Genomic DNA, 24,378 nt, shown 5'->3' on the forward strand with positions numbered 1-24,378 from the left:
GGGCAAGGCCCTGAGCATCAACCCTGGGGATTAAACACCATCCCAAACCCCTTTGTCTGCCAGAAGGAGATACTTCCTGGGGGGCAGGAGGCAGCAATGCTTTTTATGGCAAAGCCCACCTAACAACAACCCTCCACCGGAGACCTGGCTGGGGCCTTTGTACAACCCACCTCACCATAAACCCTCTGTCCTCTCCCAAACCTGCTGGGGTTCCTCTTCCCACAAATACCTGTGACCGTCATAAACGCCCTTAAACAGCCCCGGTTTACTGCCCAGCCTGCCTGCTGCTAAATGAGGGCATTTGTTTCAAATTTGCAAATACCAAGAGCGCTGGAAACCTAAGTCCACTCCTAAAATGAAATGTTCTGCATTCCTCTGGGCCGAAGCACCGCGCTTCAAAAGCTGCAAGAGGCCCTGGCTGTTTACTCACTGGTGGGGCTATTGGGAGAGGCATTTCCCTGCTCCCTGAGGAGGCTGCTTTGATCCCGGCCGGGTGGGAAGGGGACCGAGGGAGGTGCCACCCAAGCCCAGGCCCGGCTGGGCCCAGGCTCTCCTGCCCCCTTCCTGGGTCGCCAGTGGCAGATTCGGGGTGCCTGGGAAAATGAGTCTCATGGGGAGGCTCAAGTAGAGTCTCATGGGGAGGCTCAAGTAGAGTCTCATGGGGAGGCTCAAGTAGAGACTCACCGGAGACAGAGCAGGCCAGCTGAGCGGACCTCTCGGACCATCTTCAAGAGGCCCTCGAAACAAAGGTGAAGAGCGTAAGGGAAGGCACGAAGGCTGAGAAGCAGCTGACAACACCCCAACCTCTTACACAGAAATAAAGAGGCAAATTCCCCACCCATCCCCCTTGCGGCACCAAGCAACTCAGGACACTGCATTGGGCTGGGTGCCATGCGGGTGTTTACTAAATAAAAGCCTTTTGTTTTAAGGAGTTTTTTTTTTTTGGTGGGGGGGGTAAAGAAAAGACAGAGATCCTCCTCCAGGCCCCCAGGGCTTGTTCCAAGGCACCGCATTCCCCCCTCCCCTCCAAGCTCCTCCTGCAGGAGGCCCGAACCCCTAGGGTAGAGGAGGAGCCCAGATCACAAGCTGCAAAACTGCTGGCAAGTTGGGCATTTTTTAAATTGGTCAGTTTAACAATTGGTTTAATCTGCTAAATTAACCAAACAGAATGATTTGCTCTTTGTAGCTGCAGCTCCAAGACCAACAGCATTTCCTTTCCCCGCCCACCCACCCCCAAGACTGTAAGACAACCGTTTTCTTTGTCTGTGATTTGTTTTGTTATTCAGGTGGCTGGAAGTGAACTTGGGATCACAAATGCCATCCTAGCACACCACCTCTCAATGGAACTGCCAGCCTGAAGGAGCCTACTTTCTTCTCCCAGCTGGGAAACAGCTCATCTTTGTGTGTTTTTTTAATAGATGAGCTACAAAAGAATCAGAACACTGAAGTGTTGCTTTGCACCCTCCATGATAGAGCGTAAATTCCCGTGTTGCAACCTGAGAACTTCAGAAGCGGAAGAACAAACTTAGCAGGATTGCCAAGCGCGGTCAATGGCTGAGCCGAAGGGAGATACACCTGGCACCAAAGAACTTACGTCTCTCAGGATGTCGAGGTCATTGTTCAACCTCTTCTGAAACCTCTTGAGAATTAAGACTTGCCTCCAAAGTCAGAAATGGAAGGAAACCTACATCCATCATGCCCCTACTATGTGCCAGGGCACGGGCACATCTATCTGTACAAAAGACATCAGAGGAGGTAAACTGAGAGCAGAGATGATTCTGTTACCACCTACATGGTCTCCACCGCAGCATAACCCAGTATGCAACTCTCAGCAGGCACACCGGTCTGGAATGCGGCAGCACACCTGCAAGCCCGGGCCTGTAACTGCCCATGACCTTCCAGAAGCACCAGGCGGAAGAGACTCAGGACTCATGGGTTCATGAGAAAAGCTCCAATCTTGGGGATGCAGGCACGGTGTTCTGGACTTCTAGATTACATATAGTCTGATCATAACACTAAAAACTTTAAGACGTATACAAACCTCTGAATGGACCATTGAAAACTTTAACCTGACTGTTGTAACCAAAAAGGTGGGGGGAGAAAAATGAGCAATCCTGAATGCTGTGTCCCAAAAGATCTCTCCAGGTTTAAGTTATGGACACACTCCCTCTGACTCTAGCAGGATTGCCTCTAAGCCCACCCAGAGAGTTATCTCGGCTGCAAAATCCACTCCCCAATAGTCACCTGGTTCCAAGGCGTGTATGCAACATTTCATAGACTCTAGTGATGACATACATACAAGGACATATGAGAGCACGGAAACGGCTCTATTACTTACCAGCTCTGCAGTCCTGAGCGGATCGTATTTTGTGCCTCAGTTTCTTTACCTGTCAAATGCCTCCCACCCCCACTCCTCCAGAAACAAACAAACAAACAAAACCCAACCACCCGCATCCTGCCTCTGTGGCTTCTTTTTTTTTTTTTGCTGTACGCGGGCCTCTCACTGCTGTGGCCTCTCCCGTCGCGGAGCACAGGCTCCGGACACACAGGCTCCGCGGCCATGGCTCGCGGGCCCAGCCGCTCCGCGGCATGTGGGATCCTCCGGGATCGGGGCACGAACCCGTGTCCCCTGCATCGGCAGGCGGACTCTCAACCACTGCGCCACCAGGGAGGCCCTCTGTGGCTTCTTGATCGGATGGAAAGTCAGTGCGAGTGAAAGCATTCTGTAAACTGCAGAGCTGAGTACAGCTGTCGGTCATCACGGACGAGGCTCTCCCAAAGCACACCCAACCCCTCTTCCCAACTCCAAGCCTCCCTCCAGTTGTCCTCCTTCTGTGCAAGAGAAGAAAAGGGGTTCCCCACCCGGACACTGGTTCCTCAAATACTGAGACTGAAACGAACCAGGTAAAGATGGCTGCTTTCCCATACTCAGATAAAAACTCTCGTGTGTTTTTTTTCTCATAAGAACTCCCTCCCCAAACTCTCCAAACCTTTCATTCCCTTTGGCACCCAGGGAAAGACACCCTAATTCCAGCTGATCGAGTCCAGACGCATCTGTGCCCATGCACTAGACACTCCAGAATAAAACGCAGTCCTCAGATGCAAGTGCTCTCCCAACATTGAGGGCGAGGGGGACAACCTTACAAGGTGTGGCAGAAGCACGGCTGGGGGTTGTGGATGGTAAGGCTGCGCTGGCCTCAACGGTCACCACAGGCAAGGTCCTCCAAGGGCTTCTCAAGTTGAGGCCCGAGAGGTAGGTGGGATTTGCCCAAGGTCACACGAGCAATCTGGGGCAAATGTGGAAGCAGGGTCCACATCTCCCAAGTCCCAACCCGGTGCTCCTCACAATGTCTCCTCAGGCTAAGAGGGAGGAACACCCGTAGGGTACCCAGAACTAAAGTCCAGCAAGACCTAGGACCCATCCCTTCCACTGAAGTGACACCACTTCTACTGCAGGAATTCCTCGGAATCAGGAATGGCCACACACTTTACCTGGGGCTGTGGGAGGCCCCGGGGGCCCCAAGGGAGAGGGGACACAGGAGACAGGTAAGCATGAAGCTCCTTAATGAAATGGGAAATAAACTCGGAGCAGCATTTCTTCCCTGAAGACAGACAGCCTTCTACATCAGTGATCACATCAGGCTAGAAGCCTGATTCCGCAAGGCAGCAAAATCCTCTGGCGGGGAAAGGAGCCCAGAAACAGGCCGAGACCTCAGCAGCCACAGACGTATACTGTGGAATGGGTACAGCACTGGGGGCCCAGCCACCCAGGCTTCTCCTAGTGTATGTTATGAGCAGTAGTGCCCCACGCCCCCACCACAGGAGGCAGGAGAACAGTAGTGAAAAGGGTTCCTATGAAACATATTCTTAGACTAGAGGTCGCCAAAATCATCTTGGCCTACGAACTGGGAAGCAAAGAGCAACTGGCTGCAAGGCTCTCATTCCAATGGCACAGCCATGTACGACCGTACAGGTTGTGCACTGCTCAAATGCCCGGCCAAGGGGGTACTATTGAAATACTGCCTGTGCTCCACTAGCCAAAGCCCTGTGTCCTCATGCAGGGCTGCAGTCACTTGGAGGAAGGGTGCCTATTTCTAATTTGCACAAAGGCACCTTATGAGCTAGCCGCTAGGACATCCCAGAAGTCCCAAGAGCAGACAAGCATTCTCCTCGTTGCCCCCACCACCACCACCAACCCAAGAAGGGGACAAAAGAGTCAGTGTGTCTCCTGGAGGAGAAGCGGTGCATGCCAGCGCCCACTCTGGCCACCTTAACCCCCTCATAGGGAGACCACACCGCACCTCGGGAACCTCCCCATGGTTCCCATAGGAGTTCCTGCACGTTATACAGAGTAACTGACGGGGGAGACCCCCACAGCCATCCTGTGATGATAAACACCCCCCCTTGGGTATTATAAAAGTCCGCCTCGGCTGCAAGAAGCTCACTGTTTCCTACTCACTCCCTCGAAGCACCTCAGCAGGCCGAGGGAGGTGGTCCTGAACCCGCATTCATCACCCTGGGGAGAATCTGCCACCGGGATAGAGGGAGGAAGAGTTCCTACCAGGAAACGCGAAGTGGCTGTGCCCACCTTTCCGAGCTGCTGTTGGAATACTGAGACCCGTTTAGAAAATCTGTGCTTTAGAATGAGAAAACCTTTTCTAAAGCTATAGGTCAAGAGTGACCAAGTTGAGCCCTCGCAAACCATTCTAGAAAGACGGGACTGGAGCGAAAGGCTGACACCTTAAAGGGAGACAGAAGGTCAGGACCGTCTCTGGGAAGAGATAGCAGGGCTGACCAGAGGGGCTGCTTCCCCGGGTCAACCACCTTCACAGCTGCGACTGCTACACCCTAACTTCCCAGAGGCGGGCAAGGCAGGAGTCCGCATCATTTGCATTTTGCAGATGAGGAAACTGAGGCTCGGAAAGGTTAATGAACCAGGTCAGGGTCGTGTGACCAGCAGCAGTGAGCCAATAGATGTCACTTCTCTTCCTTTATCCTGTGTGGTATCAGCAGAGAACCACCCAAGTTTTCAGACTCTTGATCCAATGCCTTTCCATCATTCTGATCAGTCACCACAGACTACAGCTACTAGCAAAGTCAATCCTTTCTCCTCTCTGAAGCCCTCCCACTGCCCCCAGTTGCTCCTGCATCATGGACTCACCTTCCTACACATCCTGGAATGTTATTCCATCTATTTAGCACTTTACCAATTGTTGCCTCCCATTATACTTCATCTGATTCTCATCATCTTGTCGCCTTCCCGCCTCCTGCGCCACCTGAAACAGCTTCACCCAAAGAAGACACCCAAAAGCTTTGAATTGAGCCCATCCTAAACCCCTCAGCATTAATACCTCTCTCTCATCACCACACCGCCACTTTAGACAGACAAATTCTCCTTATGGCTACACAGTGGTTCTCAAACTTGAGAGTAGACAGGAATCTCCTGGGAAGCTCTTTTAAAATGCAGTTTCCTTTTGAGACTTGAACTATGTGACAGGATTGGCTATTCAAACAATACAATGTAATCTAACAAACGGGAAAATAAACTACACGTTCTGGCTCCTCCCCCAACGATTCTGATGGGCAGACCTGCAGTTAAGGCTCAGGTGACTCAAATTTTAACCAGTACCTCTGGCTACCTGCCCTCCCACTATATTCCCCAATTGTCTCTGGACCACGTATTCGAGAAACACAAATCCACGTCTTCTTAACGTGTGACTCACAAACCCTACCCCAAAGACTCAGGACCCAGTTATCAGAAGTTACATACACACCTAAGCCAGCCAGTTCATGTCCTGCACATCAGGGTCTAAGTTTCTGGCAGGGAACGTAGGATCTGCAGGACAGCCGGTAGATTGCATTCCACTCACCTGTGCGTTCACTCAGTTAATGCACACAGGGACACGAGAGCTCCGGGACCCCAAACCAAGCTGCGAGAGCGGGGAAGGCGCCCGCATAGGTCAGCCCTTCCAGCACAGCTTCCTCCCTGCCCCACTGCGGCTGTGTAGCATTACTGGGAGGGAAGTGGCCTGAACTCAGAGAAGAAAAGAGGATGGAAAAAGTGACAGACTACAGAGGGCTTCCTCAAACCACTGATTAGCTGTAGCAGCTCCTGTGCCAGCTCCACCAAAGCGCCAGGGGGCTCGGCGGGACTGAATGCGCACTGAGCAGTGAAGCCAAGAACCCCAACGCGGGACTCTACCTCAGCCACATGGCAGAACCCCCATACCCTCGGGACAAAGGATCAGACAGCTGGGGGGTGGGGGGCAGCGCAGGACTCAAGGAGAGAGGCAGGCCGGCAGCCCGCGGGCAAGGCCAGAGCCCGCGCCAGCAACCGTGTTCCCACCACGTGGCTCTGCCGGGCAACAGAGCAGAGAGGCACGTACTGAGGTTAGGGAGAGCCGAGGGAGGCTAAGGGACGCAGGCCAAGGATACCCAGCCCGGTTTAATGACCCTTTCCTCCATCAGGAACACACCAAAGACTGAATCCCTGGTCCCACACTGCTCTTGGCTCAAATATTAGAGTTTGAACCGGCCACCCTCCCTCCCAGATGAGTCTCAAAGAAGCTGTACCGGCTCAAAAACACGCAACTCACCCAAACCCGCCCCACTCCAAAATATGAAATCCTCCAAAACTTTAACAACTACAACTGTTGCAGCCCAGTGGAGACATTGCCTCCCTTTATGAACCAAACGTATTCCTGAAAAGTCGTCCACAGACCAAACTTCTTCCTAACAAATCCAATTTCTCCACTGGCTCTCTTTATAAATTGAGACACACGCTCCTCTAGGAAAAGCTAAGGCTCCCAGAGGAACAGAGCTCCACCCTTAGTGTTGCAAATCCTCTGGAGTCACACCTTTAATGGACAAGTTTCCTGACAAAATCTAATTCAAATTCAACCCAAAGTGAGGTCATTTTTAAGTGTATAATATCACACCGGAGAGTTCACATGAACTAAGTTATTTAAGCTAAGTCTTCAAATACTGTGCAAGATCTAGGGCTCCTGATTCGTACGGCTGCAACGGGAAAGCTCTGTACCTCGAGTTTCTATATAAGGAAGGATGCTTAGAGCAGGACTTCTGAAACCTTGGGTGCAATCACCTGGGGAGCTTGTTAAAATGCAGTCTGGAACTCCGATTCATGCTCTCAGGGAAAGCTGATGATGCTGGTCTTTGGCCCTTGGTTTTTTTTTTTTATTGTTGTTGTTGTTTAAATAAATTTATTTATTTATTTTATATTTATTTTGGGCTGTGTTGGGTCTTCGTTGCTGCGCGGGCTTTCTCTAGTTGCGGTGAGCGGGGGCTACTCTTCGTTGCGGTGCGCGGGCTTCTCATTGCAGTGGCTTCTCTGGGTGCTGAGCACGGGTTCTAAGCACGCAGGCTCAGTAGTTGTGGCTGCGGGCTCTCGAGCACAGGCTCAGTAGTTGTGGCGCACGGGCTTAGTTGCTCCGCGGCATGTGGTATCTTCCCGGAGCAGGGCTCAAACCTGTGTCTCCTGCACTGGCAGGCGGATTCTTAACCACTGCGCCATCAGGGAAGTCCCTGGCCCTTGTTCTGAGTGGCAAAGTTGTAGATAATCTAGGCCCCTATATAGCTCATGGTGGTTAAGCTGTGGCCTTTCCAGGCAGGTCAGCTCCATATGCAGAGGTGGATGCCCATGCCCAGCACTCTTAGAGAAAGCCAGAAGCCCTGCCACATCAAAACTCAGAAAACCGCCGCAGAGAACAGACAGCCCAGAGACAGGGAAGGAAGATCGGGTCCCTTGACTGGGTCGCAGTAGAACAGGCACAAGGAGAGGGGACAGGCAACCCCAACCCAGAGAAGTGGGAAAGGGCACAAAAGACCCCCCCAATGCCTAGCAGGCACAGGGGCTGTTTACCTTTGCCACTGGTCACTCTGCCCTGTACCCAAATGCTTCATTCACTTTTTAATAAACCTAGATAAGCATCTACTATAAATAAGATACCACCATAATGAATTCTACAGTAAGTTAAATCCCTTCAGTAAGTTAAAACCCAAGTGGGGCTAAAATATGGAAGATAGCCTAAGAGTCCAGAGGTTCTCCAGGCATCCACCTTCTGGTAGGAGAGATGGGACAGCTTCAGGAAGGAAGTGGAGGTGCGGCTGGGCAAAAGAGATGGGGAAGGCGGCACATACCAGGAGACCGGCCAGAGAGAAAAGAAAGGTCTGCAAAACCCCGTATGTTTTAGGGGATGGGAAAGAGACTAGTTGGGCTGGAATGGAGGGTTCCAGTGAATGGAACATGTTTATTGTCGGAGGTGACTGTAAAGCTGGAAAGGTAATGCTGGCAGCACACCACCAGAGAGGGAAGAACAAGAAAGGGGCCCTTTATATACTTCGTTACATTTAATCCTCAGCACAACTCCAGGAAGTAAGTCCCTTTACAGAGGAGGCAAACTGTGAGGTGAAGAAATCTGCCAGGGCCACAGGGCCTGTCAAAGAACCTTGAGTTGCTGTTTTGGCAAACACTTCATCCCGATGGCCTGGGCTCTCTCCACCACTCAGCCCTGCTCTGAACGCCAGGAGTCTGACTAGATCCTTTGGCAAGTGATGAGCAGAAATTACTCTAGCCCTCCCGCCATACTTCCCAACATCTGAGAAAGCCCATCACTGATAAAAGGGCTGAATTACAGGCTGCAGAAGCCATCTCAGGACGTGACAATTCCATTTCCCCAAAGAAACAAGATCCTGGAGGAAAGAACCCAGAGACGGGGGTGGGAAGAGGGATGGGTAGTGACCCCAACCAACCATTCCAGCCGTGAGGCAAAGAATCCCAGGTTTCAAACGTCAAGCCCTCTCCTCCTCCTCCACCATGTTTATCACAACAGGGATCTCAAAGTTCGGAAAGTTCCTCAGCCATTTACAGCATAATTACCCAAACTTCAAAATGGCCTAATCCACAAACCTAGCCAGCCTAGGTCCCCTACTCCTGCCTTATTAGCAGCGGGGTCTCACTACAAATCCAGCTAATTATACAATGAGATGGAAACATCTACTGTTATCTATTGAAAAATCATTGCCCCCTGAAGTCATGCCATCCAGGGGTGGGTTGAGCCCCCGGATTTCACCAGGAGACAGACAGCAAGCGCCTCAGCCTCGACTGAAACTGTTTACAGCGCATGGGCAGGTTCCACACTAAGACACATTTGATGGAACTGATTTAAGGCTCTCATTAAAATGTTCCTTTGTTGAGCACAAGACATCTCCCCACCCCCAGAGGAGATTCCAGGCCTCCAGTCCCCAGCCCTCAGCCTGCCCTAACTCCCCCCACCAGAACCCACCCCTTCGCTAAACACCAGTCACCGGATTAACATCGCTTAACATCAGAGTCATCTTCTCATGGAAGGAATTTAGGAATTTAGCATTTGTTGAACAAGAGCCCCGTCTCCACCAGAATCTTCCCCAGAACTCTAAACATCAGCAGTGAAGGCAGCCATATCTGGCACCCCACGCACCAAAACCCAAACAGCCTGCAGACCTAGGAAGCCTGTGAGCTTGGACTACCGGCCCATATGGCTGGGCCCCCTATGCTGGCTGTGCAAAAAACTTCCATACTTCCTCCGGGAGCAGATGTGGGTTCTGCCGTGAGCATTACCACCCCACACATCAGAAGGAACACAGGGCAACTCCAGAAACACCTCCTCCGAATCCGGGGAACTTGTTCTTACCTCTCGGTCCTGGGTTACAATTACCTCTCCTTTTACAACTAGGGGTGTGGGAGATGTTCCATTCCATCAGCACCAAACCCCTCAACAGCTGGCAGGCCAGGGAGATGTCAGAAAAGGCAACTCTCCCCACCCTCCCCATGGCCACTCTTCAAAAGAGGAGGAAAGTGATAAGCTCGTACCAGGTCTCTTGGGCAGAGTTCCCCCAGAGAGGGCTGGTGCCAGGAACATCACCAAAGATCGTGGGTTTTGGAAGGGGGTACAGGGTGCGAGGGGCATACTTCCAGTCCAGAGTGTTTGGGGTGTGCGGGTACCTTGGCGCTTTCCTCTAAAGCACTTCAACACCTCGGTGGTGACTCTCAGGTGTGACCAAGCCAGGAAATAAAGCGAGGGGAGGGTTCGGGTCCAGTCTGCCCTAGAGATAGGGGCCACACCCTCATCGAAATGCTGAGGCCCTCCAAGAAGACAGAATGAACTCTTTTTGCCTTTCTGCCCGTAGAAAGAGAGATTTTCTTTACTTGCTGGGGAGAGAGAGGATGGAAATCCAGGAAGGAGCAGAACCAACCCCGTCCGCACCTTTGCAGGCCGGCCATGCCCGATTTTGGCAGCGGCCTTCACACATGAGTCACCGAGACAGCCTGGGACTCTCAGCTCCCAGATCCGACCCTGGGAGGGAGTGGGCTCAGGGCTCGGGCCGGGAGCTGGAGGAGATGGGACGGACCCTCACTCTTCTTTCCCTTCTTCCGCCCTCACCAGCAGGGCCGTCTGGGTCCCAGCCTGGCCCAGAAACTTGGAGGAGGGAAGCCAGGAGCGTCCGGCCGGCATAGGTAACAAAGCTCCGCGCCCCGCGCGCCGGTCGGTCCCGCATCCGGCCACAGGCCGGCCTCCCTCACCTAGGCTGAGCCTGCCGGGGGGACTCCATCTCCCCGACCCTCAGCCACCGCGCTGCACCCCCTAAGTGGGGGGGCGGCGCCGTTTCTCCCCCGCAAAGAAACGCCCCACTGGAGCCCGGGAGCCGGCAACTCCCGGCAGTTCCCGAGCAAACTCTCGGCTCGGGCCGGGAAAACTCCGGGGAGGCTGGAAACGCGTCCTCGCGGGCGCGGGGGCGAGAGGGGCCCGGCCGAGTAAGCGGGGGCTTCGCCATCTCCCGGCCGCCGGGACCTCGTCCCCCGCCCAGAGAGCCCCTGCCCTACGCCCGGGTGACTCCCCCGCTCCAGTTGTCCAAGCCCACCTCCACGGCGCCCCCTTTGGCCCTAGGGGCTCCCCCAGCTCGCCGGGACTCACCGCCCAGCAGCGGCAGCAGCAGGACGCTGAGCAGAGGCAGCCGGCGAGGGCTGCTCGGGGTTCCGCGCGCGGCTCCCATCCCGGCGGGCCCGGGAAAGGGGGCGGGCGGGCGCACGGCGGGCTAGCGGTCAGCGCTCCCCGGCGGGCCCAGGAGGCCGAGCACACCGGAGCGCGGGTGCCGCTGCAGCAGCCGCAGCCGGAGTCAGAGCCCGCGTCGTCCCGACCTGGAGCCGCGCGCGCCCGGTACCTCCGAGCCGTCGCGCGCCGCCGCCGTCTCCGCCGCCGCCGCGGTCAAGCCCCGCCCCGCGACGCCCCCTCGACGCCCCCCTCCCCGCCGCTGTGGGGAGGAGCTCCTACTTGGGGGAGGGGTCTGGAGACGGATGGGGGACAGAGAGTAGGAAGCCCCGGGGGAGTGTGGGGACCTGAGCGAGATAGGGGAACGGATGCTGTGCCTACCACCTAGTGTGCAGGGACTCAGGGGACCTAAAGTGACTTTTGTGATTCCGTGGCTCCTGGGGAAGATCGTGGTTTCTGGGCTTTCCTGAGGGCTGTGACCAACAGTTCCCCCAAATTCTCCGGGTGGGGGGGAAAGGGTGGGCTCTGGCTCACTTCTCAGCAACCTGAAATCCGGAGGGAGATCCAGAACAGAAGGGTGTCCTTGGTATCCCCAAGCAAGGTAAACTGGAGATACTGTGGAGCCCCAGGAGAGAAGTAGCCTGGAGAAGAAGAGGACCAGTGCATGGCTAGGGTCTGGTTTGGCTCTGGACCAATCTGAACCCAAAGGTAGAGAGAGACTGGGCTCTCTGAACACCAGGCTGAAGGCTGTTAAACTGACAAATTCATCCCAAGTCCATCTCCAGGCAGTCTGGGCTGTGTCAGGGCATGGCCAAGTCTCCAGCTGTGGGGAGGCCCAGTACAGCCCTTGTTCCAGGCGCCCCCCACCCCCAGCGCCACCACCCCCACATTCTTTCTTTGTTGTGAAAGCAGCAAGGGGTGTAGGAGGCGGGTCAGGAGGAGTCAAGCTTTGGAAGATGGGCCCCAGCTGCTGCTGGGCCTCCAGGATATGCCGAGAGGGTATGGATAGTAAGTGCCTCATCCCCCTCTGGCTCCAGAGGGCCCCCCAGGCCTGCTTAGACCTCCCTTCCCCCAAGCAGCTGGGAGGAGGAGGGGCCACCACAGAGGGCCTCACAGGCCAGGAGCAGTGGCGCCAGGACTCCAGGGTCCTGCCACATGGCCGCCACATGTCCCTGACAACGCAGTCCACAGCACCTTCTCCTTGGGTTGTGGGCCTCCCCCCATCCCCCAGACGCCTGCGGCCTGCTGGAGAGGATACACGAACAGGGGAAGGAAGAGAGGAGAGATCCAAGAAGCAACATTCCTCCTATTGCCCCATCCATCACTGCCCCTCACCCTTCTGTGAGGGGCCCCAACACCACCCTTGCTTCCTACCCTCTTCAGTTAGGACTCAAGTGGCTGAATGGCCACCTGGTTCTTTTATTTAGGTGAAGTGAAGTACATGGACCTGAAGTGAGGCAGCAGAGGGAACGAGAGGCCAGGGCAAGGCAGGCTGGCTGGCCAGCCCCAAACCCTCTGGCAGAAAAGCCAGCAGCAGGCTGCATCTCTGGGGTGCATACCTGCTCCTTACCCGCTCTGGGGCCCCTAGTAGTAGAGCTAGCTACTCTAGAGGACCACAGGGTGGGGAGAGGATGTCCTGAGGGTCCTTCCTGAGGGGGATTCCTGAGGAGGGAGCTGAGACCCTAAGGGCAGCAGCAATCTTCTGGTTAACCGCTCCCCCTTCACTGTCCCACCTTGGGGCTGGAAGAGCCAGGAGCAATAGGGAATGCTGTGAGGACTGTGTGGGGGACCCAGCAGACCTGGGGGGGTGGGTTGAATGTCAGCTGCTTGAAGAGAGGTCCATACTGCTGGCACTGAGGCCTCGGGAGACCTGAAATAGACAATAGCATGCCATCAGCCCAGGGACCTCAGCCTCCCAAAGACTGTCCCCTGGAGTCTTATCCATCTCACGGCTGCAGTCTCTCTCTGGACCTAGGATGGAGCCTGTAACCTCAACCCCAAGCTCTGGGATTTGTTTAGTCTTTGCTACGATTTCCCAGAAGGCCACAACCTGGTGGAGAAAATACCTGGAAGAACCGCATGAATATTGGCATATACTTTGAATGTGTTGATACAGGTGGTCGTTTCCCATTAAAATGTCATTGCTACTTCTTTAACAGAGACTCATTTCTTGTTATATAACTTGTACAGTCTTTATACGATCTCTACAATATCATGATATAAAAGTGCTTCGGGATAACATTATAGAGACTAATTCTCATCAATACATCCTTTGCATAATTTCTCACTGACATCGCTGATAAAATAAAGCAGAGAACTCTTCTCCAAAAAAAAAAGTCATTGCTGTTTTCTCAAATGGAGATGAGTTAATGCTTTTTTTTTCTTTTTCCCTTCTCATCTATTGCTGAGTCCCCAAGGTGAGGAGTATGGTGGCTATAGGGGGAGAGCAATTAGTATCCCCAAATCATTCCTGAATTATTCATAATCCCAAAGTACCCATTTAGAGAATATTCATTCCTGTTCCCCTCCTGATTAATTTATTTGCTACTATCTCTGGCCCGAAACTGTCCCTTGGCGGTCACCACCCCCAACAAGCTGCTTGATTCCTGTCTGCCCACCTCCAATTCCCTGGCAAAGCCTTCATCCCAGATGACTCTCCCCTCTCCCCACTGGGCTTATCCTTTCTTTCTCACCCACCAATACACTCACGAGCACTGCTCTCACCTGGAGGGGTGCTGCACTGGGTTGGTTCAGATAGTTCAAGGAGGCTGCCCGCTTCATGTTGCTGCTACAATGGAAAAGAAAGAATCCAGGCCTCTTCTCTTCTCATGGGTGGCCCTAACGCTTGGGACTCTTGGGCACCACCACACACACTCAGATCATTGCCTCCCCACCATCTGACCCCGCCCCCCCGCACACATACACGCACTCTCTTATCTTCATCAGTCACCAGCATCTGCTCAGGTACTGTTGTCCCCGCACTGGGGCACCCATTTTTCCCACACTCTCTCTCCACAGCCACCCCAGTGACCTCCTCCACGTTTCTCTCCAAGATTCTTCTCCTCCAGAGATGAGGGGCCAAGCGGAGTTGGAGGCCAGGGCTCACCTGCCTACTCTGCCATACCTCAGTCTCAGTGTGTACCTGGAGGGCCGGGGCTCGGTCCCCTGGAGCTTCCTCACCAGGAGTTCGCTGCTTCTACGAAGCACATCTCGGATCTTGCCCAGAGAGCCGCTCCTCTGCAGGGCCCCGCTGCCATCCTGGCAGAGAGGGATGGGGAACAGAAGCTAAAGGGATCCCAGGCAGACTGGCCTCTGAGTCTACTCCTGCCATTTATTCTGCACACCTCCCCCTCCCCCCAAAAGCCCAGTGACTGAAAACAAGAGCCTGGTCAACAGCTGGCTTGCAGAGAGACCCCTGAGAGGGATGGGCTAACTGAACTGGGATGGGGACAACGTCCCCTCCGACACGCACGTCCTACACGCATCCTACAGGCTCAGAGCCTCTCACCACCACCAGCAGGAGAGGCAGGAGAGATGAAGGGGCGATGATCAGACTTACCCCTGACCACTCCACAGCCACTGAGGCATCTTCACCTCCCTCGAATTTCACACTGCCCCCAAGGCCCTCCTGGGAGGTCCTTCCACTGTCACCCTCTCCAAGCAGCTCAGCCACCTTGGTCTGGCTGATAGGGTCAGTGCCCTGGAAGGAAAAGGAAGGAGCTGGGACTTCCCACTTCTGAACTCCTCAGGATGGGGCTTCCAAACTTTTTCTCACCATCAGCCGCAATAAAGAAAACATTTTTCTTTGAGACTTCCCAGTACACACGTACTGGAAAGGAGACACTCACCTTTTCTATTTGCAATGCTTTCCTACATAAAGATACACATCGATCTTTAGCCGAGGCCCACACTGAATTGATTTCAGGACCCACTGAGTCAAGACCCTCAATTTGAGAAACTCCCCTCAACCACAACCCTCTCACCCACACTGCCTGTGCCCCGCCTCAGAAGATTCTTCACATTATCAAAAGGCAGGGCTTCCCATAATAGCCCCATTTAGTGAAGTGAACCTTGAACTTGGAGTCCTGACCACAGAGGGCAGGTGGGGGTAAGAACACACTTAAAAAACAACCACAGTCACAAAAGAGTCTCACCTGCCTGTCCTGTCTTCCTCCTCAGCCTCTCCTCTTACCCTTCAGAGAGTCACAAGCAGCCTCAGTGGTCCTCCATCCTGTCCCCAGGGCCCTACCTTGCAGACCTCCTTCCCCTCTTGGTCTCTGACCTGTTTCCGGGAACGCAGAGCACATTCCTCCAGGGTCTCAGCTGCCTCCAGCTTTCCCTGGCGCCTGTACAGAGCTCCGAGGTTTCTCAGGGTCGTGTTTACTGTGGGGCTGTGGCAGGGGAGACCAGGGAAGGAAAAGAAGATGGACTCAGAACACAAGCAGGAGAGAGAGGGAGCAGAGCTAAGGCCGGGGGAAGGTCCAAGGGAAGAAGGGGAAGGTCCAGGAAGCCGGAAGCCGGGCTTGGATGGAGGGCATCGGAGGCCAAGCCGGCTGCTCACCCGCAGCTCACCTGCTCACTTTGCAGGCCTTGTACCAGCCTCCATACTCGGTGTAGGGCGTGCTGCCCTCACGGTGCCGGCTCTGCAGGAGGACAGAGGGGGAGGTGAAGCCAGAGATGAGAGTACCGAGACACTGCGGTACAAGCTGGCGCAGGGCTGGGGTGCAGGCTGGGCTGGGGAAGGCACCATGCACCTGGGGCTGGTGCTTGGATGGGAAATGAGGAGCTGGGCTGGGGCAGGAGTAAGTCAGAGGCCCTGGTAGCCTCGGGCTCCCCAGGCTGGGACCCCCACTCACTTTGCTCATTTCCTCCCGCTCCTCTGCATGCATCCAGATGGGCTTGTGGTCGTCTGGGGGTGATACATGGGATGGGGTGGCGAGGTTAGAGAACGGAGCTGGACAGTACGGGGGGGCCAGGACCCAGAGGCTGACAGGGCTGGACTAAAGGGGTCTGGCTCCCCCTTGGGAACCACTGTGGTCAACCCCCCAACCTTTGGTCTGCATTTCCTTTCCTCCCTGAAGCCTCCCTGCCCAGGCCCTCCCCACTCACCATCCACAGGCCCAAACTCCTGCACATGGGCACGGGTCAGGATCTCTTTGTAGAGTGTCTCAGCCTCAGCATACTTCCCTTGTTTCAGGTAACAGGAAGCCTGGGGGCAGGAAGGCAAAAACACAGGAGCAAGAGGTAGAGATAAGGTCTTGGCCAGGCCTGGGATTTCCACTTCTTGGTATCTTTATGACTTTCCCCAGAGATCCACCTCACACCTCTTTGTCTAGCTGCAGGGTCCAGGGTGTTCCCACTCCACTCCACTCCCAAGAGGCTACGGAACTTCTGCCTTCCCACGGGAATGAAGCAGACCCCTCAGCCCCAGAGGCAGCCCCAGAGCTGGGCACAAAGGCGATGAGGTCAGTGTACCAGACTATGATGCTTCCCCTTCCCTCCTCCCACCACCTTTGCCCTCACCAGGTTGTTCTTGGTCCGGGCTACATTAGGGTTGTCCGGCCCCAGCTGCCCCTCATAGATGGCCAGTGCCCGCCGGTAATAGCGCTCCACAGCCTCATACTTGCCCTGGTTTTGGCACAACAGGGCCAGGTTGTTCAGCTGCTTTGCCACATCTGGGTGGTTGGTGCCCAGGACCTGGAGGAGTACAAAGGACAGACAGATGGCTGTGATTATGTGTGTGCTTGTGTGTGTGTGCATGTGCATGTGTGTGTGTGTGTGTGCATGTGCCCGTGCAGGGAGCAGGGGGAAGGGAATGATGGAACAGGGAATAAGGCAGAGATGGGGGGTGAGACGAAAAAAAGTGAGGGGCAAGGGTAGATCAGAAGAGAGATGGTGGAGGAGGGATCATCGCAACAGGGAAGAACAGGCAGAGGGCACAGGCACCTTTTCTCGAATCTCCAGGGCCCGCTGGCACAGCGGCTCCGCCTCCTTGTATTTGCCCCTCTTGCCATAGAGCACAGCCAGATTGTTGAGTGTGGCAGCCACCTAGGAAGACAGGCCCGCCCCCATCAGAAACTCGTGCTGCAAAGGACCTTGAACAGCAGGGCCCCACGCTGCACAATGCCCAGACAAATGGACTCTGCCACCCGAACCAGAGGCAGCGGAGGGGAAAGTACTGACCCCCGTGGCTCTGAGGTTCTCCATGGGGGTGGCATCACCCTCTAAATAGATTTTTAGACATTTCTGGAGGCAGGGTTTTTTTTGGTTGCCGTAAATATTGGGGGCCTTTGGGGAGGCAAGGATGCTACAGACTGCCTGTGTGGGACAGCTCAGGCAACTTCTGAATGTCCTGCCAGACTTTCAAACGCTGAATGTAAGCTTTGATGCTTGGTGGGATATCAAGACAGGAGTTATGTTTCCTGAGAGACATCATCCCTGCCTATCATGCGTCATAACACAGGGAATTCTTTTTCCACAGTCAGCTCATTTTCAAAAATATCTTATTTCTCATTGTCTCCACTTTGACAAATCTAGCATTTGTCTTGGCATGCTATCCCTACTTAAGGTTACTTCTCTCTCTCTCTCTCTTATCTCAGACAAATAAATCTGGTTCATTATTACTTATTCTAACACTGGATTTTAATCTTGCATGCGCCAATTCTTCTCCTCTGTCATTTTTCTAATACGTACTTCTATGTAGAATGACTTACCTGTTTTACTTCTTCTAAATCTAAAGTTATTCAGTCATTATATATCAGACTACTGTATTATGTCTTCTAGCATTGTTGCACTCAACACAACTGTTATTGTTTTGCATTTTCATTTTACTGTAATGTATTATACATATTATTTTATTATAAATTACTTTCCTTATTTCTCTTTTATATTAATAGGGTATCATTCAACTTTTGAGGAAATTATACGTGTAGCTTGGTTACATTATCTACGAGTTAAGTTTTAGGAAAATATTCATTATAAGAAGGAGTCATTGGGTCTCAGAGAGTTGAGAACCACTGGGAACGGCAGACAGAGCCTGGGAGAAATGAGTCTTCATGCCTCCCTCCTGAGAAGCCCCAGGGAGTGGGCTGAGGGAAGCAGATGAACAAGCTGAGAGAGCACAGGGGAAGGAGGGCAAGGAATACTGACAGCAGGGTGGTCCCGGCCCAAGGTGCTCTCCCGGATGCTGAGGGCATCATTCAGCAGGAGGGCAGCTTCCTTATACTTATTCTGGTCCCTGTAAGAGGACAAAAGTGGCAAGGGGTTAGCCCGAACTCCGGCCCTAAGCCATCTCCTTACTTCCTTCCCTTTGGGACAACTGAGGTACATTTAGGGATTGGGGCCCCCGCCATGAGGAGACAGGAAGCCTGGTGGGAGCAGTGAGAGGGGTTCACTGACACATGCTGAGAGTTGCCATGCCCAGGGAAGGCCATAAGGCATAAGATGCAAGAGAAGGAGATCCCCCCGCAGAGGAGAGATGAGAGAAGCAAAAAACCTGAGGGATGAGTATTCTCTGAGGTCAGGGGCTCAGGTATGAAAGAATAAGAGTCTGGTATAGAAGAAAGCCCCCAGGTGGGAGGGAGAAGAGGTTCCCTGTGGAGAGGAGGAATGAGAACCAAAGGCGAATCAAGGCGGGAACGTGGAGGCAGGTTCGTGCGAGGAGGAGGCCATACTCACCGATACACCAGAGCTAGGATGTTGAGCATAGTGGCCACGTCGGGGTGGCCACGGCCGGACGTGCGCTCCAGGTCCTCCAGTGCCTGCTTGCAGAGTGGTACAGCTACCTCATAGCGACCCTGGGCTGCATACTGGATCACCAAGTTGTGCAGTGTCCGCAACCTCGCCGGGATCTCATAGCCACTGTGCTGGGCACCCGGGCCACGGGACACTACACCGTCACAGAAAAAGACAGGAGACTTCCTCAGATGACGCTGCCTCTCCCTTTGCTGTCTGCCCTCCCCACCCCACTCCAAGACTTGTTCCGTGCCTGTGCCTACCCCCCACCAGGCTCCCTGCATAGACCTGCCTCAACTGCTACTCTTTTGCCTATTCCCTTGCCCCGTGCCCATCACAATCCCATTTGTTCACCCAGTCATTCATTCATTCAACAAACTACTCAATAAGCATGAGGCATGGGCTGTGCCAGGGATACAAAGATAAGAAAGACCTGGTCCTTTCCCTTGAGGAGCTCATGCTCTTCCCCTCCAGGGTCACTCTTCCACTCGACTGTGAGCTCCTTACTGGCGAGACCTGTGTCGTGCTCATCTTCATCTCCCTGGTGCCCAGCACAGTGCCTGACACAGGCTAAGTGCTTAATACATGTTGATGAATAAGGGGGAAGCTGAGGAAATCAAAGTACTGGTCCCTGGCCCATCTCCAGAGGAAGTGGAAAACCTATTCCTGGATGGTGAGCATCCTGTGTTCAGGGTAGGCCACAGCTACGACCAGCCTCCTGATGCCCCCCCTTCACCCTCCAACTCCAGAGGCAGACTCACAGCCATTGCTGGGGTCCTCTTCCTCCTCATTGGGGAAGAGGTCATCCAGGGAATCCTTGGAGGCATCACCTTCCTTCTCCTCCTGGAAGGGAAGAAGCAGCATGTCTGGGCCAAGATAGCCTCAGTGGCCTCTTCAAGCCCCCTCTAAACCATGAAATCATTGACAGGTGGGGCCTAGGACAAGTCCCTTGTTCATGTCCCTGCCCCTGGGAAGGCCAGCATCTGTCCCGCCAAGCTTAGGCCTCTCTTGTTCATAAAAAATGAGAGATGGGGACCTCCCTGGCAGTCCAGTGTTTAAGATGCCGTGCTTCCACGCAGGGGGCACGGGTTCGATCCCTGGTCCGGGAACTAAGATGCTGCATGCCGCAAGGCACGGCCCAGAAAACAAAAAATAACAACAAAAAAAACCCCAAGAGATGCTTCAGCCAAAATGTCATGACTTTCCCTTCCTTCACATCCAGAGAGCTTCCTTCCTTCCTAAGCACCCTCACCCTCCACCTCTTTCCCCCTCAACTCTTGTAATTATAGTCCCGTGTTGATCCCTGTGTGTTTACACTGATTACATGTCTGTCCTGGCTCTCCTGAGGGCAGGGGTGTGTCCCATCTTATTGACACGAACCCAAAGTGTCTAGCTCAGCCTGACACCCTTCATCTGCCACCACTCACTCTGTATGTAGTGCCCAGTCCTTACTGAATAACCTACTTTCACACCAGGCAAAAATGCTTCACCCCACCAGGCACTGCAGCCTTGTACAAACACGTTCAACTCTCCTGCCCAGATTCACCAGTGTGTCCCATACGAATCATCCCACTTTCCCTGGGTCAGACCACCTTTCCAGCCCTGGCACCTTATCTATGAATCTATCTCACACACACACACACACACACACACACACACACACACACACACACACCGGTCTAGAAAGCTCCTCCCTCTCCCTCACAGACGACCAAAATCCATCCCAATTCCTAAACCAAATAAAAAAATAACTAAAATCAAATTTAAAAAATCCAACCTAAATCTTGCCCATCCCTGTTTCCCGCCTCCTCTGTGAACCTTTCAGACCATTCCAGCCCCCAGGAACCTCTCTCCTTGGGAGCCCTCCCACGCTGACTGAACCGCTCCTCCAGCACTGGGCACTTTCTGTTTGTGTTGTCACATACGTGTTCTCACATGTAAGCCTTGTTCCTACAGCTACACTATAAACTCAAGAAGGCAGAAACTCTCTTTTGTAGTTCCTGACATCTACCTGCCACACATCTTCTTGCATTGCCTAAGGCACAGAGATATAGAAATGCCTGTTGAGTGAGGGTTAAATTCCACACATTTTGAGAGCAAATTTTAGGACTCGCTCAACGGGGCTGCGCTTTCCCTAATTGCAGAGCTCAGGATTCTGAATTGGAATTGTCCAAATGCCTATCTGTCCCCCCCAGAAAAACCTATTATTGTCAGAGCAGGAACTCTGCCTTGTTTACTTTGCATCCCCAGCAGAGTGCACTGCGCCTGACATATAGTAGTCATTTGATGAAATGTTGACTGAATGAGTGACCCTTGTTTCTCCCTTGCTGTCTTCTGGAGTTGGTGTCAGGACCTGAATTCTGCCAGGTGGGGGCAGGCTGGGCAGGGCTGCTGGCCCTTGTGGATGATGGAGCGATTGCCCCCACGTTTGTGGTCACTCCCAGCTGTCCGCCCCCCAGCCAGCCTCGCCTGCACATGCTCACCGCGGTGTGCCCATCCTCGTCATACTGACGCAGCTGTCCCAGGAACTCTAGGTGCTTCTTTTCCTCCTCCAGCTGAGCCACGGCCTGTTCGCTGCGCTGCAGCCGCTGCTGGGTGCCTGCCAGCTCGTCCCGGAGCCACTGGTTCTCCTGGCACAGCCGCCGGACCTGAGCCCGCAGCTTCTGTTTCTCCGATTCCACTGTGCTCAGGTGGTTGGCCAAAGCCAGCATCACCTAGGTGGGCAATCCTGTGAGCGCCGGGCTCTGGATAGGAGTGTTGAGGGATAGGCGGGAGAGAAGCCAGCAAGACTGGCAGGGGCCAGGAGGCAGGGTTGGGTAGTGATGACTCTACCTTCAAAACATACCCTGAATCCAATTTCTCACCACCTCCAGAGCTACCGCCCTGGGCCAAGCCACCATCAAGTCCCACCTGGATTATGAGAATTGCCTCCTCACTGGCCTCCCTGTTTCTGCCCTTGTTCCCCTAGAGTCTGGTCTCAACCCTGCAGCCAAATGATCCTTTTAAAATGTTAAACCACATCACTTCTCCACTCAAAACATTCCAATAGCCTCCATCTCACTCAAAGTAGAAGCCAAGTCCTTACGATGGCCTACAGTTCCACAGGATCTGTCCCCTGCCTCCACCACCTCTCCAACTTCACTTTCTATTTTGCTTGCCCTCATTCACTGTCCTGCAGCCACACTGGCCCCTCAGTGAACTCATCGGGAAGGCTCCAGGTCGGGGCCTTTGCACTTGCCGTCCACTCTGTTTAGGACGCTCTTCCCCCGTTTACTGTATGACTCATTCCCTCATCTTCCAATCTTTGCTCAAATGGAGCCTTTTCAATGAGGCTTTTATTGACCACCCTATCTCAAACTGTATCCTCTCCCCATACGCCCCAGTCCCCTTCCTTGCTTTATTTTTATCCTTTTATCCTTAACAGTTATCATTGTGGCATACTGAATCACTTATTTATTCGTGTATTGTCTGCCTTCCCCAGCTAGAATGTAAGCTCCAAGATGGCAAAGGTTTATGGCTGTTCTTGTTCAGTGATGTGTCTCTAGTGTCCAGGAGAGTAGTGTCTAGCACATGGTAGAAGCTTAATACATATTTACTGGGTGAATGAATGCAAGCAATTATTAGGACAAGGGGATCCCGAGTGACCTCCAAGCCCTAATCAGACAACTGCTCCTCCATCTACCCTGGGCCACTTGGCACCACCTCCTCCCCCTCACCTGGGCCTCACTCAGCCCCAGCTCGATGTTTTCCATGGAACGGCGCAGCTGCCGGGCCTTCTCATGCACCAGCCCTTCTTCATGGCCTCCCTGCTGCAGACACTCGATGGTTTGGGAGAGGCTTTGCAGCACAGCCTGGTGTTCACTGTGGAGGGCCTCCAGCCCTTGGCTCACCAGACGAGTGCTCCCCAGGATCTCCTCCTGGCTGAGCCGGTGCCCTGCAGGCTCATCCCGCTGTCCCAATACCAGGCCCGACATCCTGGCTGGGGGACCTTGCCTGGGCTACAGAGGAACAACAGAGCTCAGGTGGGGTAAAGATTGGAAAGAGTGGCTGAGCGCCTTGGGCGGGAGGGATCCAAATGAAGGGACAAGAACCAGTAGGGGGGGACCCTGTGGTTTAATTGGAGAGAGAGAGTGACCAGTGGGTTGGCAGCCTGTGATGACACTAGACACAAAGCTAAGGTCATGGGAAAGAGAGAGGGAGACAAATTGACTTGAACGAAAAACTGTAGAAAGAACAAAGGTGCTGAGAAGTAGCAGAGGGATTTAGAACTAAGGAACACAATAGAAAAGGAGCTGGAGAGAGAGCTTGGGTTAGGAAAAGGAATCAGGAGTGTAGAGACAGCACTATAGGGAACACAGAGGGTGTCTGAGAGAGCTGCAAAGAAAATGGAGTTAAAGCAGACCAGAGGTATGCAGAAAATAGCGCAGAGTTTTCAAAGAAGGGGAACGAATAGGTTTCAAAGTTAAACCAAGAAAGGGAGGGAGAAGAAAAAGAGAGGAGCCTTCATCACAAGACCCAGATGAGAGGGGCCTAGAGGCTCAAAGTCTTCAGGTTGCATCACCCACGGGGCTGAGCCCAGCATCTCCAAACCTGGTCAGCTCTGCCTCTTTCCCCACTAGCCTGAAACCCCAGGTCTCAGGCTATCTTCCTACTTCCTCAAAAGGGCCTTGTTTCTCATCTTTGAAGTTTTCTTACCTGTATATAGCCCTTGGTTGTGGTGTTCAGGCAGGAGCTCAGAAGAAACTCTGTTCAAACAGCCAGGAACTCAGAAGGATCTGCCCTGCCCAAAGTCCAGAAGCCCAGAGTTCCCACCCCTTCTCTCACCACTTCACAGCCACCCAGAGGACCTGGCATGGAGCCCCACCCAGGACAAACGCCCTCCCTCCCCTGCCTACAGGTCTTCAAAGACTACCAATGTCCCTCCTCCTTCCCCAAGCCAACGTCCCACCCCAAGCCTGGGGAGCTATTTTCTCCCAAGAAGGGAGTGAGATTTGATCTGAGACCTGCGGCAAGGGGCGTGTCTGGGAAAGGGTGAGGAGGAAGACCTGGTCACTCCTAACCCAGTCATTTCTATGGTTTTGTGTCTATCACGATCACATACTAACAGGCTCTGAGAGGAGTCACCTTAGGGTACCTCCCAGACGCCCGATGATGCAGGGAAGAACGGCAAGTCTGCTGAGCGGCTGCGGGATCACAGGGAAACGCGGCGCTGGGAGGTGGTCTCCCGGGCCTGCGAATGCGGTGGAGAGGTGTCCCAGGCTGTCGACCTGCCCTGAGGCCCAGGGTGGGGATAGAGTGAGATGGGCAGGGGTGACGGGAGGTGGTGCGGGTGGACGGCCGAGGTCCGTGTCACGGACGAGGGCCCGGGACTGACAATCCCGAGGTCACTGAGTCAGTCTGTAGCGCAGGGGGCGGGGCAGGCCTTCTGTCCCTCTGTCTGGACGCCGAGGGGCGGGAAGAATCGCCGGGGGGGGCGGAGTTTTTAAGGCTGACTGGAGTTGTGTAAGTTCGGTCGGAGAGGCTCATTTGTTCATTTGTCTGGGAGTGCAGGAAAGAGGTAGCGGGACTTCAACTCTCAGCCCCAGAGGTACCCTCAAAG

At 53.9% G+C, this 24,378-nt stretch overlaps 2 protein-coding genes across 6 annotated transcripts in view; both read right to left on the minus strand.

Moving 5' to 3' along the window:
• The window catches only part of PTK7 (protein tyrosine kinase 7 (inactive)), a 60,067-nt gene extending 48,842 nt beyond the window's left edge, over positions 1–11,225 (minus strand). Inside the window, exon 1 of the mRNA XM_060111614.1 lies at positions 10,971–11,225. Within this exon, the coding sequence (XP_059967597.1) occupies positions 10,971–11,049 (79 nt within the window). The 5' untranslated portion in view covers positions 11,050–11,225. The remainder of the gene's footprint in view (positions 1–10,970) is intronic.
• A 1,219-nt stretch (positions 11,226–12,444) lies between these two features.
• KLC4 (kinesin light chain 4) lies at positions 12,445–24,301 on the minus strand. Of its 5 annotated transcripts, none has more exons than XM_060111037.1 (17): positions 23,904–24,301; positions 23,475–23,524; positions 22,496–22,777; positions 21,263–21,493; positions 19,541–19,622; positions 18,723–18,933; positions 18,195–18,282; positions 16,992–17,093; positions 16,569–16,742; positions 16,155–16,254; positions 15,902–15,954; positions 15,618–15,688; positions 15,328–15,436; positions 14,605–14,745; positions 14,188–14,303; positions 13,770–13,833; positions 12,445–12,915 (listed from the first exon to the last, which is right to left on the minus strand). In XM_060111037.1, the coding sequence occupies exons 3-17, from the start codon at positions 22,751–22,753 to the stop codon at positions 12,865–12,867; spliced, it is 1,851 nt and encodes a 616-aa protein (XP_059967020.1). In that variant the 5' UTR covers positions 22,754–22,777; positions 23,475–23,524; positions 23,904–24,301; the 3' UTR covers positions 12,445–12,864. The 5 variants fall into 5 exon arrangements, with proteins under 5 accessions (XP_059967020.1, XP_059967018.1, XP_059967021.1 ...); XM_060111035.1 differs by having other exon boundaries at positions 23,475–23,559; XM_060111038.1 differs by lacking the exon at positions 23,904–24,301 and having other exon boundaries at positions 13,770–13,830; positions 23,475–23,658.
• Between the last annotated feature and the right edge of the window lie 77 nt (positions 24,302–24,378).

This window comes from Mesoplodon densirostris, chromosome 10 (assembly GCF_025265405.1).
Source record: "Mesoplodon densirostris isolate mMesDen1 chromosome 10, mMesDen1 primary haplotype, whole genome shotgun sequence".
NCBI classification, from domain to species: domain Eukaryota; kingdom Metazoa; phylum Chordata; class Mammalia; order Artiodactyla; family Ziphiidae; genus Mesoplodon; species Mesoplodon densirostris.

Excerpts from the sequence above, each read along its gene's own strand:
- KLC4 (XM_060111037.1), bottom strand. The coding sequence starts at position 22,753 with ATGTCGGGCCTGGTATTGGGACAGCGGGATGAGCCTGCAGGGCACCGG. Across the intron at positions 19,623-21,262 it reads ACGAGGATGGGCACACCGCG|GAGGAGAAGGAAGGTGATGC; the intron begins GTGAGCATGTGC and ends CTTCCCTTCCAG. Across the intron at positions 12,916-13,769 it reads CCAGTGCAGCACCCCTCCAG|GTCTCCCGAGGCCTCAGTGC; the intron begins GTGAGAGCAGTG and ends TGTCTATTTCAG.